At 58.4% G+C, this 19,509-nt stretch overlaps 1 protein-coding gene across 1 annotated transcript in view; it reads left to right on the forward strand.

The window, feature by feature from the left end:
* LOC147647791 (1-phosphatidylinositol 4,5-bisphosphate phosphodiesterase beta-3-like) overlaps window positions 1-19,509 on the forward strand; it is an 87,866-nt gene that overhangs the window by 47,055 nt on the left and 21,302 nt on the right. Inside the window, exons 17-22 of the mRNA XM_086870881.1 lie at window positions 664-748; window positions 3,424-3,548; window positions 5,586-5,740; window positions 15,466-15,627; window positions 17,567-17,666; window positions 19,234-19,338. Coding sequence (XP_086727007.1) covers window positions 664-748; window positions 3,424-3,548; window positions 5,586-5,740; window positions 15,466-15,627; window positions 17,567-17,666; window positions 19,234-19,338 — 732 coding nt within the window. The remainder of the gene's footprint in view (window positions 1-663; window positions 749-3,423; window positions 3,549-5,585; window positions 5,741-15,465; window positions 15,628-17,566; window positions 17,667-19,233; window positions 19,339-19,509) is intronic.

Below are 19,509 nucleotides of genomic sequence, written 5' to 3' on the forward strand. Positions count from 1 at the left end.
GAATTCTGGGGTGAATTTTGGGGTGAATTTTGGGGTTGATTTTGGGGTTTTGGGGTGAATTTTGGGATGAATTTTGGGGTTTTGGGGTGAATTCTGGGGTGAATTTTGGGGTTGATTTTGGGGTTTTGGGGTGAATTTTGGGGTGAATTTTGGTGTTTGGGGGTGAATTTTGGGGTGAATTTTGGGGTTGATTTTGGGGTTTTGGGGTGAATTTTGGGATGAATTTTGGTCTGAATTTTGGGGTGAATTTTGGGGTGAATTTTGGGGTGAATTTTGGGGTGAATTTTGGGGTTGATTTTGGGGTTGATTTTGGGGTGAATTTTGGGGTGAATTTTGGGCTGAATTTTGGTCTGAATTTTGGGCTGAATTTTGGTCTGAATTTTGGGGTTTTGGGATGAATTTTGGTCTGAATTTTGGGGTGAATTTTGGGGTGAATTTTGGGGTTTTGGGGTGAATTTTGGGCTGAATTCTGGGGTGAATTTTGGGGTGAATTTTGGGGTGAATTTTGGGGTTTTGGGCTGAATTTTGGGCTGAATTCTGGGGTGAATTTTGGGGTGAATTTTGGGGTGAGTTTTGGGGTTGATTTGGGGGTTTTGGGGTGAATTTTGGGGTGAGTTTTGGGGTGAATTTTGGGGTGAACTCCGGGGTTTTTGGGGTCCCCAGAGCGCAACAGGAGTTTCGAGATGTCGTCGTTCGTGGAGACGAAGGGGCTGGAGCAGCTCACCAAGAGCCCCCTGGAGTTCGTCGAGTATCCCAGACACGGGGGTCGGGCGCTGGGGGGGTTTGGGGCGGTTTGGGGGGATTTGGGGGGGGATTTGGGGGGGATTTGGGGTGTTTGGGGGGGGATTTGGGGTGTTTGGGGGCATTTTGGGGGTTTTGGGGCAGTTTTGGGGGGATTTGGGGGGATTTGGGGGGGTTTGGGGGGGATTTGGGGGGATTTTGGGGCAGTTTTGGGGGGATTTGGGGCAGTTTTGGGGGGGTTTGGGGGGGATTTGGGGGGATTTGGGGCATTCGGGGGGATTTGGGGCAGTTTTGGGGGGGTTTGGGGCAGTTTTGGGGGGGATTTGGGGCATTTTGGGGGCAGTTTGGGGGAATTTGGGGGGGTTTTGGGGGATTTGGGGCGTTTTGGGGGGATTTGGGGCGTTTTGGGGGGGATTTGGGGCGTTTTGGGGGGGATTTGGGGGGGATTTGGAACAGTTTTGGGGGATTTGGGGAGGATTTGGGGCAGTTTGGGGGGATTTGGGGCAGTTTTGGGGGGATTTGGGGCAGTTTTGGGGGATTTGGGGGGATTTGGGGGGGATTTGGGGCGTTTTGGGGGATTTTGGGCGTTTGGGGGGGATTTGGGGCGTTTTGGGAGGGATTTGGGGCAGTTTTGGGGGATTTGGGGCAGTTCTGGGGGGGATTTGGGGAGTTTGGGGGGGATTTGGGGCAGTTTTGGGGGGATTTGGGGCGTTTTGGGGGATTTGGGGCAGTTTTGGGGGGATTTGGAGCGTTTTTGGGGGATTTGGGGGGGATTTGGGGGGATTTGGGGCAGTTTTGGGGGGATTTGGGGCGTTTTGGGGGGATTTGGGGCAGTTTTGGGGGGATTTGGGGGGATTTGGGGCGTTTTGGGGCCGTTTGGGGTCAGTTTTGGGTCAGTTTGGGGCAGTTTTGGGGCGGTTTTGGGGCGGTTTTGGGGCAGTTTTGGGTCAGTTTGGGGCAGTTTTGGTGGGATTTGGGTCACTTTGGGGCAGTTTCTGGGCCATTTTTAGGTCAGTTTGGGTCAGTTTGGGGCAGTTTGGGGTCGTTTGGGGTCAGTTTTGGGTCACTTTGGGGCAGTTTTGGGTCAGTTTGGGGCAGTTTTGGTGGGATTTGGGTCACTTTGGGGCAGTTTCTGGGCCATTTTTAGGTCAGTTTGGGTCAGTTTGGGGCAGTTTTGAGGCAGTTTTGGGGCGGTTTTGGGGGGATTTTTGCAGTTTTGGGCATTTTGGGGGCATTTGGGGCATTTTGGGTCAGTTTTGGTCAGTTTTAGGGCAGTTTTGGGGCAGTTTCTGTGCCATTTTTAGGACGGTTTGGGGCAGTTTCTGTGCCGTTTTTGGGTCAATTTGGGCAGTTTTGGGTCGGTTTTGGGGCAGTTTTGGTGGGATTTGGGTCACTTTGGGGTCAGTTTTTGGGGCAGTTTTGGGTCAGTTTGGGGCAGTTTCTGTGCCATTTTTGGGTCAGTTTTGGGGCAGTTTTTGCACAGTTTTTGGGTCAGTTTGGGAGCAGTTTTGGGGCAGTTTTGGGAGTTTTGGGGCAGTTTCTGTGCCATTTTTGGGTCAGTTTTGGGGCAGTTTTTGCACAGTTTTTGGGTCAGTTTGGGGCAGTTTTGGGTCAGTTTTTGGGTCAGTTTCTGTGCCATTTTTAGGTCGGTTTGGGCAGTTTCTGTGCCATTTTTGGGTCACTTTGGGGCAGTTTGGGTCAGTTTGGGTCACTTTGGGCAGTTTTGGGTCAGTTTCTGTGCCGTTTTTGGGTCACTTTGGGCAGTTTAGGGGCCGTTCGGGCCATTTTGGGGTCATTTTGGGCAGTTTTGGGGCAGTTTGGGCCATTTTTGGGTCAGTTTGGGCAGTTTTGGGTCAGTTTCTGTGCGTTTTTGGGTCACTTTGGGCAGTTTTTGGGTCAGTTTGGGCAGTTTTGGGTCAGTTTTTGGGCCGTTTTTGGGTCACTTTGGGCAGTTTTTGGGTCAGTTTCTGTGCGTTTTTGGGTCACTTTGGGCAGTTTTGGGTCAGTTTGGGCAGTTTTTGGGTCAGTTTGGGCCATTTTTGGGTCAGTTTGGGCAGTTTTGGGGTCATTTTGGGCAGTTTTGGGTCAGTTTGGGCCATTTTTGGGTCAGTTTGGTCAGTTTTGGGTCAGTTTGGGCAGTTTTTGGGTCAGTTTGGGCCATTTGGGGTCACTTTGGGCAGTTTTGGGTCAGTTTGGGCCATTTTGGGGTCACTTTGGGCAGTTTTGGGTCAGTTTGGGCCATTTTGGGGTCAGTTTGGGCAGTTTTGGGTCAGTTTGGGTCAGTTTTGGGTCAGTTTGGGCCATTTTTGGGTCAGTTTGGTCAGTTTTGGGTCAGTTTGGGCCATTTTGGGGTCAGTTTGGGCAGTTTTTGGGTCAGTTTGGGCCATTTTGGGGTCACTTTGGGCAGTTTTTGGGTCAGTTTTGGCACAGGTTTTGGGTCAGTTTTTGCACAGTTTTGGGTCAGTTTGGGCCGTTTTTGGGTCACTTTGGGTCAGTTTGGGTCAGTTTTTGCACAGTTTTGGGTCAGTTTGGGCCATTTTTGGGTCACTTTGGGCAGTTTTTGGGTCACTTTGGGCAGTTTTTGGGTCACTTTGGGCAGTTTTTGGGTCACTTTGGGCAGTTTTTGGGTCAGTTTGGGCAGTTTTGGGTCAGTTTGGGCAGTTTTGGGCCCTTGACGCTCAGGTACAACAAGCGGCAGCTGAGCCGGGTTTACCCCAAGGGAACTCGCGTGGATTCCTCCAACTTCCACCCGCAGCTCTTCTGGAACGCCGGCGTGCAGATGGCAGCGCTCAACTTCCAGAGCCTCGGTGGGGACACCTGGGACACCTGGGGGGGCTGGAACACACCTGGGGACACCTGGGGACACCTGGGGGGGCTGGAACACACCTGGGGACAGCTGGGGACACCTGGGGGGCACCTGGGGACATGTGGGACACACCTGGGGACACCTGGGGACACCAGGGGACACCTGGGGGGGGCTGGGGACACCTGGGGACACCTGGGACACCTGGGGACACCTGGGGACATCTGGGGCATATCTGGGAACATCTGAGCACACCCGGGCTGGCACCTGGGGAGGCTGGGGACACACCCAGAGATACAGAGACAAACCTGGGGACAGCTGGGGAGGGCTGGGGACACCTGGGGGGACACCTGGGGACACCTGGGGGACACCTGAGGGGGCTGGGGATGCCTGGGGGGCACCTGGGGACATGTGGGACACACCTGGGGCACACCTGGGGACATCTGGGGAGCACCTGGGGACATTGGGGGACACCTGAGGACACACCTGGGGAAATCTGGGACACACCTGGGGCACCTGAACACACCTGGGGACAGCTGGAGGGGGCTGGGGACATCTGAGGCATATCTGGGGACACACCTGGGCATACCTGGGGGGACACCTGGGGGGGCTGAGGACACACCTGGAGATATAGAGACAAACCTGGGGACACCTGGGGGACATCTGGGGACACCTGGGAACATCTGGAGACACCTGGGGACACACCTGGGGACAGCTGAGCACACCTGGGGGGACACCTGGAGATATAGAGACAAACCTGGGAACACCTGGGGGACATCCAGGGACACCTGGGACACACCTGGGACACCTGAGCACACCTGGGGACATCTGGGGGGGCACCTGGGGGTACCTGGGGAGACCTGGGACACCTGAACACACCTGGGGACACCTGGGGACACCTGGGGGACACCTGAACACACCTGGGACACACCTGGGACATCTGGGGACACCTGGGGACACCTGGGGACATCTGGAGGAACACCTGGGACACCTGGGGACACACCTGGGGGTACCTGGGGACACCTGGGGGGCACCAGGGACACTTGGGGGGCCATCCAGAGACACCTGAGCGCACCTGGGGACACCTGGGGAGGCACTTGGGGGCCATTTAGGGACACCTGGGGACACCTGAGCACACCTGGGACACACCTGGGACATCTGGGGACACCTGGGGACACCTGGGGACACACCTGGGGACACCTGGGGACAGCTGGGGATACCTGGGACACCTGAAACACACCTGGGGGGGCACTTGGGGGCCATTTAGGGACACCTGGGGACACCTGGGAGACACCTGGGGACACACCTGGGGACACCTGAAACACACCTGGGGACACACCTGGGGACACCTGGGACACACCTGGGGACACCTGAAACACACCTGGGGACACACCTGGGGACAGCTGGGGACACACCTGGGGACACCTGAAACACACCTGGGGACACACCTGGGGACAGCTGGGGACACCTGGGGATACCTGGGATACCTGAAACACACCTGGGGACAGCTGGGGACACCTGGGGATACCTGGGATACCTGAAACACACCTGGGGACACCCAAAACACACCTGGGGGGGCACTTGGGGGCCATTCGGGGACACCTGGGGACACCTGGGACACCTGGGGACACCTGGGGACACCTGGGGGGGCACTTGGGGACCATTCAGGGACATCTGGGGACACACCTGGGGACACACCTGGGGACACCTGGGGACACACCTGGGGACACCTGAAACACACCTGGGGACACACCTGGGGACAGCTGGGGACATCTGGGACACATGGGGACACCTGAAACACACCTGGGGACAGCTGGGGACACCCAAAACACACCTGGGGACACCTGGGGACACCTGGGGACACCCAAAACACACCTGGGGACACACCTGGGGACACCTGGGGACACACCTGGGGACACCTGGGGACACCTGGGGACACCTGGGGACACCTGGGGGGGCTGGAACACACCTGGGGACAGCTGGGGACACCTGGGCACACCTGATCCCCCCGACCCCCCCCTGACCCCCGTCCCCGGTGCAGACGTGCCGCTGCAGCTGAACCTGGCGCTGTTCGAGGCCAACGCGGGCTCGGGGTTCCTGCTGAAGCCGGAGCCGCTGCGGCGCCCGGACAAATCCTTCGACCCCTTCACCGAGGAGCGGCTGGACGGCATCGTGGCCAACACCCTGCACGTGCAGGTACCGCCCAAAACGGGGCCAGAACGGGGCCAAAACGGGGCCAAAACAGGGCCAACACCCTGCACGTGCAGGTACCGCCCAAAACGGGGCCAAAACGGCACAAAACGGGGCCAAAACGGGCCCAAAACAGGGCCAACACCCTGCACGTGCAGGTACCGCCCAAAACGGGGCCAGAACGGGGCCAAAACGGGGCCAAAACGGCCCAAAATGGGGCCAAAATGTGGCCAACACCCTGCACGTGCAGGTACCACCCAAAACGGGGCCAAAACGGCACAAAACGGGGCCAAAACGGGGCCAAAACGGGGCCAACACCCTGCACGTGCAGGTACCGCCCAAAACGGGGCCAAAACGGCACAAAACGGGGCCAAAACGGGGCCAACACCCTGCACGTGCAGGTACCGCCCAAAACGGGGCCAAAACGGCACAAAACGGGGCCAACACCCTGCACGTGCAGGTACCGCCCAAAACGGGGCCAAAACGGCACAAAACGGGGCCAAAACGGGGCCAAAACGGGGCCGGACCGCACCGAAACGGCCCAAAACGGCCCAAAACGGGGCCAACACCCTGCACGTGCAGGTACCGCCCAAAACGGGGCCAAAACGGCCCAAAACGGGGCCAAAACGGGGCCAAAACAGGGCCAACACCCTGCACGTGCAGGTACCGCCCAAAACGGGGCCAGAACGGGGCCAAAACGGGGCCAAAACGGGGCCAAAACGGGGCCAACACCCTGCATGTGCAGGTACCGCCCAAAACGGGGACAAAACGGGGCCAAAACGGGGCCAAAACGGCCCAAAACGGGGCCAAAACGGGGCCAACACCCTGCACGTGCAGGTACCGCCCAAAACGGGGCCGGACCACACCGGAACGGCCCAAAACGGGGCCAAAACGGGGCCAAAACGGGGCCAAAACGGGGCCAACACCCTGCACGTGCAGGTACCGCCCAAAACGCGGCCGGAACGGCACAAAACGGGGCCAGACGGCACCGAAACGGCACAAAACGGGGCCAAAACGGCACAAAACGGCCCAAAACGGGGCCAAAACGTGGCCAACACCCTGCACGTGCAGGTACCGCCCAAAACGGGGCCAGAACGGGGCCAAAACGGGGCCAAAACGGGGCCAACACCCTGCACGTGCAGGTACCGCCCAAAACGGGGCCAAAACGGCGCAAAACGGGGCCAAAACGGGGCCAAAACGGGGCCAACACCCTGCACGTGCAGGTACCGCCCAAAACGGGGCCAAAACGGCACAAAACGGGGCCAAAACGGGCCCAAAACAGGGCCAACACCCTGCACGTGCAGGTACCGCCCAAAACGGGGCCAGAACGGGGCCAAAACGGGGCCAACACCCTGCACGTGCAGGTACCGCCCAAAACGGGGCCAAAACGGCACAAAACGGGGCCAAAACGGGGCCAACACCCTGCACGTGCAGGTACCGCCCAAAACGGGGCCAAAACGGCACAAAACGGGGCCAAAACGGCACAAAACGGGGCCAAAATGGGGCCAACACCCTGCACGTGCAGGTACCGCCCAAAACGGGGCCGGAACGGCACAAAACGGGGCCAAAACGGCCCAAAACGGGGCCAAAACGGCACAAAACGGGGCCAACACTCTGCACGTGCAGGTACCGCCCAAAACGGGGCCAGAACGGGGCCAAAACGGGGCCAAAACGGCCCAAAATGGGGCCAAAATGTGGCCAACACCCTGCACGTGCAGGTACCGCCCAAAACGGGGCCAAAACGGCACAAAACGGGGCCAAAACGGGGCCAAAACGGGGCCGGACCGCACCGAAACGGCCCAAAACGGCCCAAAACGGGGCCAACACCCTGCACGTGCAGGTACCGCCCAAAACGGGGCCAAAACGGGGCCAAAACGGGGCCAAAACGGGGCCAACACCCTGCATGTGCAGGTACCGCCCAAAACGGGGACAAAACGGGGCCAAAACGGGGCCAAAACGGGGCCAACACCCTGCACGTGCAGGTACCGCCCAAAACGCGGCCGGAACGGCACAAAACGGGGCCAAAACGGCCCAAAACGGGGCCAAAACGGGGCCAAAACGGGGCCAAAACGGGGCCAACACCCTGCACGTGCAGGTACCGCCCAAAACGCGGCCGGAACGGCACAAAACGGGGCCAGACGGCACCGAAACGGCACAAAACGGGGCCAAAACGGCACAAAACGGCCCAAAACGGGGCCAAAACGTGGCCAACACCCTGCACGTGCAGGTACCGCCCAAAACGGGGCCAAAACGGGGCCAAAACGGGGCCAAAACGGGGCCAAAACGGGGCCAGACCGCACCGAAACGGCACAAAACAGGGCCAAAATGGCACAAAACGGGGCCAAAACGGGGCCAAAACGGGGCCAACACCCTGCACGTGCAGGTACCGCCCAAAACGGTGCCAAAACGGCCCAAAATGGCCCAAAACGGCCCAAAATGGCCCAAAACGGCCCAAAATGGTGCCGAAACGGTGCCAAAATGGTGCCAAAATGTCCCAAAACGATGCCAGAACGGCCCAAAATGGTGCCAAAATGGCCCAAAATGGTGCCAAAACAGCCCAAAATGGTGCCAAAATGGCCCAAAACGGCGCCAAATGGCACCAAAATGGCCCAAAACGGGGCCAGACGGCACCGAAATGGCCCAAAAAGGCACCAAAATGGCCCAAAACGGCGCCAAAACGGTGCCAAACAGCACCAAGACGGCCTAAAATGGTGCCAAAACGGCCCAAAACGGTGCCAAAACGGCCCAAAATGGTGCCAAATGGTGCTAGAATGGCCCAAAACGGAACCAAAATGGCCCAAATGGCACCAAAACAACCCAAAACGGTGCCAAAATGGCACCAAAATGGCCCAAAACGGTGCCAAAACGGTGCCAAAATGGCCCGAAACGGTGCCAAACTGCACCAAAATGGCACCAAACGGCCCAAAATGGGCCCAAACGGCACCGGGACGGTTCTTGGGAAAAGATTTGGGGTCAGTTTGGGGTTTTTGGGGTTTTTGGGGTCAGTTTGGGTCAGTTTGGGTCAGTTTGGGGTCAGTTTGGGTCAGTTTGGGTCAGTTGGGGTCAGTTTGGGGTCAGTTTGGGGTCAGTTTGGGGTCAGTTTGGGGTCAGTTTGGGGTCAGTTTGGGTCAGTTTGGGTCAGTTTGGGGTCAGTTTGGGGTCAGTTTGGGTCAGTTTGGGGTCACTTTGGGTCAGTTTGGGGTCAGTTTGGGTCAGTTTGGGGTCAGTTTGGGGTCAGTTTGGGGTCAGTTTGGGGTCAGTTTGGGTCAGTTTGGGTCAGTTTGGGTCAGTTTGGGGTCAGTTTGGGTCAGTTGGGGTCAGTTTGGGTCAGTTTGGGGTCAGTTTGGGTCAGTTTGGGTCAGTTTGGGTCAGTTTGGGTCAGTTTGGGTCAGTTGGGGTCAGTTTGGGGTCAGTTTGGGGTCAGTTTGGGGTCAGTTTGGGGTCAGTTTGGGTCAGTTTGGGTCAGTTTGGGTCAGTTTGGGTCAGTTTGGGGTCAGTTTGGGTCAGTTTGGGGTCAGTTTGGGTCAGTTTGGGGTCAGTTTGGGTCAGTTTGGGTCAGTTTGGGGTCAGTTTGGGGTCAGTTGGGGTCAGTTTGGGTCAGTTTGGGTCAGTTTGGGGTCAGTTTGGGTCAGTTTGGGTCAGTTTGGGGTCAGTTTGGGGTCAGTTTGGGGTCAGTTTGGGGTTTTTGGGGTCAGTTTGGGTCAGTTTGGGGTCAGTTTGGGGTCAGTTTGGGGTCAGTTTGGGGTCAGTTTGGGTCAGTTTGGGGTCAGTTTGGGGTCAGTTTGGGGTCAGTTGGGGTCAGTTTGGGTCAGTTTGGGGTCAGTTTGGGTCAGTTTGGGTCAGTTTGGGTCAGTTTGGGGTCAGTTTGGGTCAGTTTGGGGTCAGTTTGGGGTCAGTTTGGGGTCAGTTGGGGTCAGTTTGGGGTCAGTTTGGGGTCAGTTTGGGTCAGTTTGGGGTCAGTTTGGGGTCAGTTTGGGGTCAGTTTGGGGTCAGTTGGGGTCAGTTTGGGTCAGTTTGGGTCAGTTTGGGTCAGTTTGGGTCAGTTTGGGTCAGTTTGGGGTCAGTTTGGGTCAGTTTGGGTCAGTTTGGGGTCAGTTTGGGGTCAGTTTGGGGTCAGTTTGGGTCAGTTTGGGGTCAGTTTGGGTCAGTTTGGGTCAGTTTGGGTCAGTTTGGGGTCAGTTTGGGGTCAGTTTGGGTCAGTTTGGGTCAGTTTGGGTCAGTTTGGGTCAGTTTGGGTCAGTTTGGGGTCAGTTGGGGTCAGTTTGGGTCAGTTTGGGGTCAGTTTGGGTCAGTTTGGGTCAGTTTGGGTCAGTTTGGGTCAGTTTGGGGTCAGTTTGGGGTCAGTTTGGGGTCAGTTTGGGGTCAGTTGGGGTCAGTTTGGGTCAGTTTGGGTCAGTTTGGGGTCAGTTGGGGTCAGTTTGGGTCAGTTTGGGGTCAGTTTGGGTCAGTTTGGGTCAGTTTGGGTCAGTTTGGGTCAGTTTGGGTCACTTTGGGGTCAGTTTGGGTCAGTTTGGGGTCAGTTTGGGTCAGTTTGGGGTCAGTTTGGGTCAGTTTGGGGTCAGTTTGGGTCAGTTTGGGTCAGTTTGGGGTCACTTTGGGGTCACTTTGGGGTCAGTTTGGGTCAGTTTGGGTCAGTTTGGGGTCAGTTTGGGTCAGTTTGGGGTCAGTTTGGGTCAGTTTGGGTCAGTTTGGGTCAGTTTGGGTCAGTTTGGGGTCAGTTTGGGTCAGTTTGGGTCAGTTTGGGTCAGTTTGGGGTCAGTTTGGGGTCAGTTTGGGTCAGTTTGGGGTCAGTTTGGGGTCAGTTTGGGTCAGTTTGGGGTCAGTTTGGGGTCAGTTTGGGTCAGTTTGGGTCAGTTTGGGTCAGTTTGGGGTCAGTTTGGGTCAGTTTGGGGTCAGTTTGGGTCAGTTTGGGGTCAGTTTGGGGTCAGTTTGGGGTCAGTTTGGGTCAGTTTGGGTCAGTTTGGGGTCAGTTTGGGTCAGTTTGGGTCAGTTTGGGGTCAGTTTGGGGTCAGTTTGGGTCAGTTTGGGTCAGTTTGGGGTCAGTTTGGGTCAGTTTGGGGTCAGTTTGGGGTCAGTTTGGGTCAGTTTGGGGTCAGTTTGGGTCAGTTTGGGTCAGTTTGGGTCAGTTTGGGTCAGTTTGGGGTCAGTTTGGGGTCAGTTTGGGTCAGTTTGGGGTCAGTTTGGGTCAGTTTGGGTCAGTTTGGGTCAGTTTGGGTCAGTTTGGGTCAGTTTGGGGTCAGTTTGGGTCAGTTTGGTTCAGTTTGGGTCAGTTTGGGGTCAGTTTGGGTCAGTTTGGGTCAGTTTGGGGTCAGTTTGGGTCAGTTTGGGGTCAGTTTGGGGTCAGTTTGGGTCAGTTTGGGGTCAGTTTGGGTCAGTTTGGGTCAGTTTGGGGTCAGTTTGGGTCAGTTTGGGTCAGTTTGGGTCAGTTTGGGGTCAGTTTGGGGTCAGTTTGGGTCAGTTTGGGGTCAGTTTGGGGTCAGTTTGGGTCAGTTTGGGTCAGTTTGGGGTTTTTGGGGTCAGTTTGGGGTCAGTTTGGGTCAGTTTGGGGTCAGTTTGGGGTCAGTTTGGGGTCAGTTTGGGGTCAGTTTGGGTCAGTTTGGGTCAGTTTGGGTCAGTTTGGGGTCAGTTTGGGCCAGTTTGGGGTCAGTTTGGGGTCAGTTTGGGTCAGTTTGGGTCAGTTGGGGTCAGTTTGGGTCAGTTTGGGGTCAGTTTGGGGTCAGTTTGGGTCAGTTTGGGTCAGTTTGGGTCAGTTTGGGGTCAGTTTGGGTCAGTTTGGGGTCAGTTTGGGTCAGTTTGGGTCAGTTTGGGTCAGTTTGGGGTTTTTGGGGTCAGTTTGGGTCAGTTTGGGTCAGTTTGGGTCAGTTTGGGTCAGTTTGGGTCAGTTTGGGTCAGTTTGGGTCAGTTTGGGGTCAGTTTGGGTCAGTTTGGGTCAGTTTGGGGTCAGTTTGGGGTCAGTTTGGGTCAGTTTGGGGTCAGTTTGGGTCAGTTTGGGGTTTTTGGGGTCAGTTTGGGTCAGTTTGGGTCAGTTTGGGTCAGTTTGGGGTCAGTTTGGGTCAGTTTGGGTCAGTTGGGGTCAGTTTGGGTCAGTTTGGGGTCAGTTTGGGGTCAGTTTGGGTCAGTTTGGGTCAGTTTGGGTCAGTTTGGGGTCAGTTTGGGTCAGTTTGGGGTCAGTTTGGGTCAGTTTGGGTCAGTATGGGTCAGTTTGGGGTTTTTGGGGTCAGTTTGGGGTCAGTTTGGGTCAGTTTGGGTCAGTTTGGGTCAGTTTGGGTCAGTTTGGGTCAGTTTGGGTCAGTTTGGGTCAGTTTGGGGTCAGTTTGGGTCAGTTTGGGTCAGTTTGGGGTCAGTTTGGGGTCAGTTTGGGGTCAGTTTGGGTCAGTTTGGGTCAGTTTGGGTCAGTTTGATTCAGTTTGGGGTCAGTTTGGGGTCAGTTTGGGGTCAGTTTGGGCCAGTTTGGGTCAGTTTGGGGTCAGTTTGGGTCAGTTTGGGTCAGTTTGGGGTCAGTTGGGGTCAGTTTGGGGTCAGTTTGGGGTCAGTTTGGGTCAGTTTGGGTCAGTTTGGGTCAGTTTGGGGTCAGTTTGGGGTCAGTTTGGGGTCACTTTGGGTCAGTTGGGGTCAGTTTGGGGTCAGTTTGCGTCAGTTTGGGTCACTTTGGGGTCAGTTTGGGTCAGTTTGGGGTCAGTTGGGGTCAGTTTGGGTCAGTTTGGGTCAGTTTGGGGTCAGTTGGGGTCAGTTGGGGTCAGTTTGGGTCAGTTTGGGGTCAGTTTGGGGTCAGTTGGGGTCAGTTTGGGTCAGTTTGGGGTCAGTTGGGGTCAGTTGGGGTCAGTTTGGGTCAGTTTGGGGTCAGTTTGGGGTCAGTTGGGGTCAGTTTGGGTCAGTTTGGGGTCAGTTTGGGGTCAGTTTGGGTCAGTTTGGGTCAGTTTGGGTCAGTTTGGGTCAGTTTGGGGTCAGTTTGGGTCAGTTTTTGGGGTCAGTTTGGGGTCAGTTTGGGGTCAGTTTGGGTCAGTTTGGGTCAGTTTGGGTCAGTTTGGGGTCAGTTTGGGTCAGTTTGGGGTCAGTTTGGGGTCAGTTTGGGGTCAGTTTGGGGTCAGTTTGGGTCAGTTTGGGGTTTTTGGGGTCAGTTGGGGTCAGTTTGGGGTCAGTTTGGGGTCAGTTTGGGTCACTCGGGGTCAGTTTGGGGTCAGTTTGGGGTCAGTTTGGGTCAGTTTAGGTCAGTTTGGGGTCAGTTTGGGGTCAGTTTGGGTCAGTTTGGGGTCAGTTTGGGTCAGTTTGGGGTCAGTTTGGGTCAGTTTGGGGTCAGTTTGGGTCAGTTTGGGTCAGTTTGGATCAGTTGGGGTCAGTTTGGGTCAGTTTGGGTCAGTTTGGGTCAGTTTGGGGTCAGTTTGGGGTCAGTTTGGGCCAGTTGGGGTCAGTTTGGGGTCAGTTTGGGTCAGTTTGGGTCAGTTTGGGGTCAGTTTGGGGTCAGTTTGGGCCAGTTGGGGTCAGTTTGGGGTCAGTTTGGGTCAGTTTGGGGTCAGTTTGGGGTCAGTTTGGGGTCAGTTTGGGTCAGTTTGGGTCAGTTTGGGTCAGTTTGGGGTCAGTTTGGGTCAGTTTGGGGTCAGTTTGGGGTCAGTTTGGGGTCAGTTTGGGGTCAGTTTGAGGTCAGTTTGGGTCAGTTTGGGGTCAGTTTGGGTCAGTTTGGGGTCAGTTTGGGTCAGTTTGGGGTCAGTTGGGGTCAGTTTGGGTCAGTTTGGGGTCAGTTTGGGTCAGTTTGGGTCAGTTTGGGTCAGTTTGGGGTCAGTTTGGGTCAGTTTGGGTCAGTTGGGGTCAGTTTGGGGTCAGTTTGGGTCAGTTTGGGTCAGTTTGGGTCAGTTTGGGTCAGTTTGGGTCAGTTTGGGGTCAGTTTGGGGTCAGTTTGGGGTCAGTTTGGGGTCAGTTTGGGGTCACTTTGGGTCAGTTTGTGTCAGTTTGGGGTCAGTTTGGGGTTTTTGGGGTCAGTTTGGGTCAGTTTGGGGTCAGTTTGGGTCAGTTTGGGGTCAGTTTGGGTCAGTTTGGGTCAGTTTGGGGTCAGTTTGGGTCAGTTTGGGGTCAGTTTGGGTCAGTTTGGGTCACTTTGGGGTCAGTTTGGGTCAGTTTGGGTCAGTTTGGGGTCAGTTTGGGGTCAGTTGGGGTCAGTTTGGGGTCAGTTTGGGGTCAGTTGGGGTCAGTTGGGGTCAGTTTGGGTCAGTTTGGGGTCAGTTGGGGTCAGTTGGGGTCAGTTTGGGTCAGTTTGGGTCAGTTGGGGTCAGTTTGGGTCAGTTTGGGGTCAGTTTGGGTCACTTTGGGGTCAGTTTGGGTCAGTTTGGGTCAGTTTGGGGTCAGTTTGGGGTCAGTTTGGGGTCAGTTTGGGTCAGTTTGGGGTCAGTTTGGGGTCAGTTTGGGGTCAGTTTGGGTCAGTTTGGGGTCACTTTGGGTCAGTTTGAGGTCAGTTTGGGTCAGTTTGGGGTCAGTTTGGGTCAGTTTGGGTCAGTTTGGGCTCAGTTTGGGGTCAGTTTGGGTCAGTTTGGGTCAGTTGGGGTCAGTTTGGGGTCAGTTTGGGGTCAGTTTGGGTCAGTTTGGGGTCAGTTTGGGGTCAGTTTGGGTCAGTTTGGGTCAGTTTGGGGTCAGTTTGGGTCAGTTTGGGGTCAGTTTGGGGTCAGTTTGGGTCAGTTGGGGTCAGTTTGGGTCAGTTTGGGTCAGTTTGGGGTCAGTTTGGGTCAGTTTGGGGTCAGTTTGGGGTCAGTTTGGGTCAGTTGGGGTCAGTTTGGGTCAGTTTGGGTCAGTTTGGGTCAGTTTGGGGTCAGTTTGGGTCAGTTGGGGTCAGTTTGGGGTCAGTTTGGGGTCAGTTGGGGTCAGTTTGGGGTCAGTTTGGGTCAGTTTGGGTCAGTTTGGGTCAGTTTGGGGTCAGTTTGGGGTCAGTTGGGGTCAGTTGGGGTCAGTTTGGGTCAGTTTGGGTCAGTTTGGGGTCAGTTTGGGGTCAGTTGGGGTCAGTTTGGGTCAGTTTGGGGTCAGTTTGGGGTCAGTTTTTGGGGTCAGTTTGGGTCAGTTTGGGGCAGTTTGGGGTCAGTTTGGGTCAGTTTGGGGTCAGTTTGGGGTCAGTTTGGGGTTTTTGGGGTCAGTTTTTGGGGTTTTTGGGGTTTTTGGGGTCAGTTTTTGGGGTTTTTGGCCCCTCTCAGGTGCTGTCGGGTCAGTTTCTCTCCGATCGCCGCTGTGGGGTGTTTGTGGAGCTGGAGGTGTTCGGGCTCCCCGTGGACACGCGGTGGGGTTTGGGGTCAGTTTGGGGTCAGTTTGGGGTTTTTGGGGTCAGTTTGGGGTTTTTGGGGTCAGTTTTTGGGGTTTTTGGGGTCAGTTTGGGGTTTTTGGGGTAATTTTTTGGGGTTTTTGGGGTTTTTGGGGTCAGTTTGGGGTTTTTGGGGTAATTTTTTGGGGTTTTTGGGGTTTTTGGGGTCAGTTTTTGGGGTTTTTGGCCCCTCTCAGGTGCTGTCGGGTCAGTTCCTGTCCGATCGCCGCTGTGGGGTGTTTGTGGAGCTGGAGGTGTTCGGGCTCCCCGTGGACACGCTGTGGGGTTTGGGGTCAGTTTGGGGTCAGTTTGGGTCAGTTTGGGGTCAGTTTTTGGGGTTTTTGGGGTTTTTGGGGTCAGTTTGGGGTTTTTGGGGTCAGTTTGGGGTTTTTGGGGTAATTTTTTGGGGTTTTTGGGGTTTTTGGGGTCAGTTTTTGGGGTTTTTGGCCCCTCTCAGGTGCTGTCGGGTCAGTTTCTGTCCGATCGCCGCTGTGGGGTGTTTGTGGAGCTGGAGGTGTTCGGGCTCCCCGTGGACACGCGGCGCCGCTGCCGGACCCGGACCTGCCACGGGAATCCCTTCAACCCCGTGTGGGACGAGGAGCCCCTGGTGCTGAACGAGGTACGGGGACACTGGGGACACTGGGGACACTGGGGACACTGGGGACACTGGGGGGGACTGGGGGACACTAGGGACACTGGGGGGGACTGGGGACACTGGGGGGACTGGGGGGACTGGGATGGACTGGGATGGACTGGGACAGACTGGGATGGACTGGGATAAACTGGGATAAACTGGGACAGACTGGGATAAACTGGGATAAACGAACTGGGATAAACTGGTCGAAAACAGCCCAGCACTGTCTGGGAGAAAACGGGGATTTTCAGGATAAAACGGGCATGAGAACCCCTGGAGTTACTGGGGCACCTCAGCTGTCCCCAGGTGTGTCCCCTGTCCCCAGGTGTGTCCCCAGGTGTCCCCAGGTGTGTCCCCAGGTGTGTCCCCAGGTGTCCCCAGCTGTCCCCAGGTGTGTCCCCAGCTGTCCCCAGGTGTGCCAGGTGTGTCCCCTGTCCCCAGGTGTCCCCAGGTGTGTCCCCAGGTGTGCCAGGTGTGTCCCCAGGTGTGTCCCCAGCTGTCCGAGGTGTGTCCCAGGTGTGCCAGGTGTGTCCCCAGCTGTCCCAGGTGTCCCCAGCTGTCCCCAGCTGTCCCCAGCTGTCCCCAGGTGTGCCAGGTGTGTCCCCAGCTGCCCCCAGGTGTCCCAGGTGTGTCCCCAGGTGTCCCCAGGTGTGTCCCCAGCTGTCCCCAGCTGTCCCCAGGTGTGCCAGGTGTGTCCCCAGCTGTCCCCAGGTGTGTCCCAGCTGTCCCCAGCTGTCCCCAGGTGTCCCCAGGTGTGTCCCCAGGTGTGCCAGGTGTGTCCCCTGTCCCCAGCTGTCCCAGGTGTGTCCCCAGCTGTCCCAGGTGTGTCCCAGGTGTGTCCCCAGCTGTCCCCAGGTGTGTCCCAGGTGTCCCCAGGTGTGCCAGGTGTGTCCCCAGGTGTGTCCCCAGCTGTCCGAGGTGTGTCCCAGGTGTGCCAGGTGTGTCCCCAGCTGTCCCCAGGTGTCCCCAGGTGTGTCCCAGGTGTGCCAGGTGTGTCCCCTGTCCCCAGCTGTCCCAGGTGTGTCCCCAGCTGTCCCAGGTGTGTCCCAGGTGTGTCCCCAGCTGTCCCCAGGTGTGTCCCCAGGTGTGTCCCCAGGTGTGCCAGGTGTGTCCCCAGCTGTCCCCAGGTGTCCCCAGGTGTGTCCCCAGGTGTCCCAGGTGTGTCCCAGGTGTGTCCCCAGCTGTCCCCAGGTGTCCCAGGTGTGTCCCCAGGTGTCCCCAGCTGTCCCCAGCTGTCCCCAGCTGTCCCCAGGTGTGTCCCAGGTGTGTCCCCAGGTGTCCCCAGCTGTCCCCAGGTGTGTCCCCAGCTGTCCCCAGGTGTGCCAGGTGTGTCCTAGCTGTCCCCAGCTGTCCCCAGGTGTCCCCAGGTGTGCCAGGTGTGTCCCCAGGTGTGTCCCCAGCTGTCCCAGGTGTCCCCAGCTGTCCCAGGTGTCCCCAGGTGTGTCCCCAGGTGTCCCCAGCTGTCCCCAGCTGTCCCCAGCTGTCCCCAGGTGTGTCCCCAGGTGTCCCAGGTGTCCCCAGGTGTCCCCAGCTGTCCCCAGGTGTGTCCCCAGGTGTGCCAGGTGTGTCCCCTGTCCCCAGGTGTCCCCAGGTGTGTCCCCAGGTGTGTCCCCAGCTGTCCCCAGGTGTGTCCCAGGTGTGTCCCCAGGTGTGTCCCCAGCTGTCCCCAGGTGTGTCCCAGGTGTGCCAGGTGTGTCCCCTGTCCCCAGGTGTGTCCCAGGTGTGTCCCCAGGTGTCCCCAGCTGTCCCCAGGTGTGTCCCAGGTGTGTCCCCAGGTGTCCCCAGCTGTCCCCAGGTGTGTCCCAGGTGTCCCCAGGTGTGCCAGGTGTGTCCCCTGTCCCCAGGTGTGTCCCCAGCTGTCCCCAGGTGTCCCCAGCTGTCCCCAGGTGTCCCCAGGTGTGCCAGGTGTGTCCCCTGTCCCCAGGTGGTGCTCCCGGCTCTCGCCTCTCTCCGTGTGGCCGCCTATGAGGAGGGCGGGCGGCTCCTGGGCCAGCGCGTGCTGCCCGTGGCCACCCTGAGATCAGGTGGGGGAGGGGCGGGGGAGGGGCTCAGGGGGGATGGGGGAGGGGGGAGGGGAGGGGAGGGGGGAGGGGATGGGGGAGGGGCTCTGGGGGGATGGGGGATGGGGGACAGGTGAGGGGGATGGGGGATGGGATTGGGGATGGGGGAGGGGATGGGGGAGATGGGGGATGGGAGGAGGATGGGGAATGGGGGAGGGGTTCAGGGGGGATGGGGGAGGGGGGAGGAGGCTCAGGGGGGATGGGGGAGGGGATGGGGGATGGGGGGATGGGGGATGGGCTCAGGGGGGATGGGGGGACAGGTGAGGGGGATGGGGGAGGGGATGGGGGAGATGGGGGGTGGGAAGAGGATGGGGAATGGGGGAGGGGCTCAGGGGGGATGGGGGAGGGGATGGGGGGATGGGGGATGGGAGGAGGATGGGGAATGGGGGAGGGGGCTCAGGGGGGATGGGGAGGGGCTCAGGGGGGATGGGGGAGGGGCTCAGGGAATGGGGGAGGGGGCTCAGGGGGGATGGGGACAGGTGAGGGGGATGGGGGAGGGGATGGGGGAGGGGCTCAGGGGGGATGGGGGATGGGGGGGACAGGTGAGGGGGATGGGGGAGGGGCTCAGGGGAGATGGGGGAGGGGATGGGGGGATGGGGGATGAGTTCAGGTGGGATGGGGGATGGGGGACAGGTGAGGGGGATGGGGGGATGGGGGATGGGGGATGGGGGAGGGGCTCAGGGGGGATGGGGACAGGTGAGGGGAATGGGGGATGGGTTCAGGGGGGATGGGGGATGGGGGACAGGTGAGGGGCATGGGGGATGGGGGATGGGGGATGGGGGAGGGGCTCAGGGGGGATGGGGAGGGGATGGGGGATGGGGGAGGGGATGGGGGGATGGGGGAGGGGCTCAGGGGGTCCCTGGGGGGCTCAGTCCCAGCCCCACCCCCCCCCTTTGTTCCTGTCATGGGCACTGCGGGGGGTGCAGCCCCCCCACGGGGTCCCCAATTCGAGTGGGAGTCCCCAGAGTGAGGAGGGTCCCCATTTGGGTGCGGGTCCCCATTTGAGGAGGGGTCCCCATTTGAGGAGGGGTCTCCAGGGTGAGTGGGGGTCCCCATTTGAGGAGGGGTCCCCAATTTGAGGAGGGGTCCCCATTTGGGTGGGGGTCCCCAGGGTGAGTGGGGGTCCCCAGGGTGAGTGGGGGTCCCAATTTGGGTGGGGGTCCCCAGGGTGAGTGGGGGTCCCCATTTGAGGAGGGGTCCCAATTTGGGTGGGGGTCTCCATTTGAGGAGGGGTCCCCATTTGAGGAGGGGTCCCCATTTGAGTGGGGGTCCCAATTTGGGTGGGGGTCCCCATTTGGGTGGGGGTCCCAATTTGGGTGGGGGTCCCCAGGGTGAGTGGGGGTCCCAATTTGGGTGGGGGTCCCAATTTGGGTGGGGGTCCCCAGGGTGAGTGGGGGTCCCCATTTGGGTGGGGGTCCCAATTTGGGTGGGGGTCCCCATTTGGGTGGGGGTCCCAATTTGGGTGGGGGTCCCCAGGGTGAGTGGGGGTCCCAATTTGAGTGGGGGTCCCAATTTGGGTGGGGGTCCCCAGGGTACCACTACGTTCCGCTGCGCAACGAGAGCAACCAACCCCTGCTGCTGCCGGCGCTGCTGCTGCTGACCCGGGCCTGCGACCACGTCCCGCTGGGACAGCGCGGTGGGGACACCTGGGACACCTGGGGACACCTGGGGACACCTGGGGACACACCCAAAACACACCTGGGGACACCTGGGGACACCTGGGACACCTGGGACACCTGGGGACACCTGGGGACACAGCTGGGGACAGCTGCTGACCCGGGCCTGCGACCACGTCCCGCTGGGACAG

The sequence above is a fragment of the Cyanistes caeruleus genome, chromosome 34 (genome assembly GCF_971803275.1).
Source record: "Cyanistes caeruleus chromosome 34, bCyaCae1.hap1.1, whole genome shotgun sequence".
In the NCBI taxonomy this organism is placed as follows: domain Eukaryota; kingdom Metazoa; phylum Chordata; class Aves; order Passeriformes; family Paridae; genus Cyanistes; species Cyanistes caeruleus.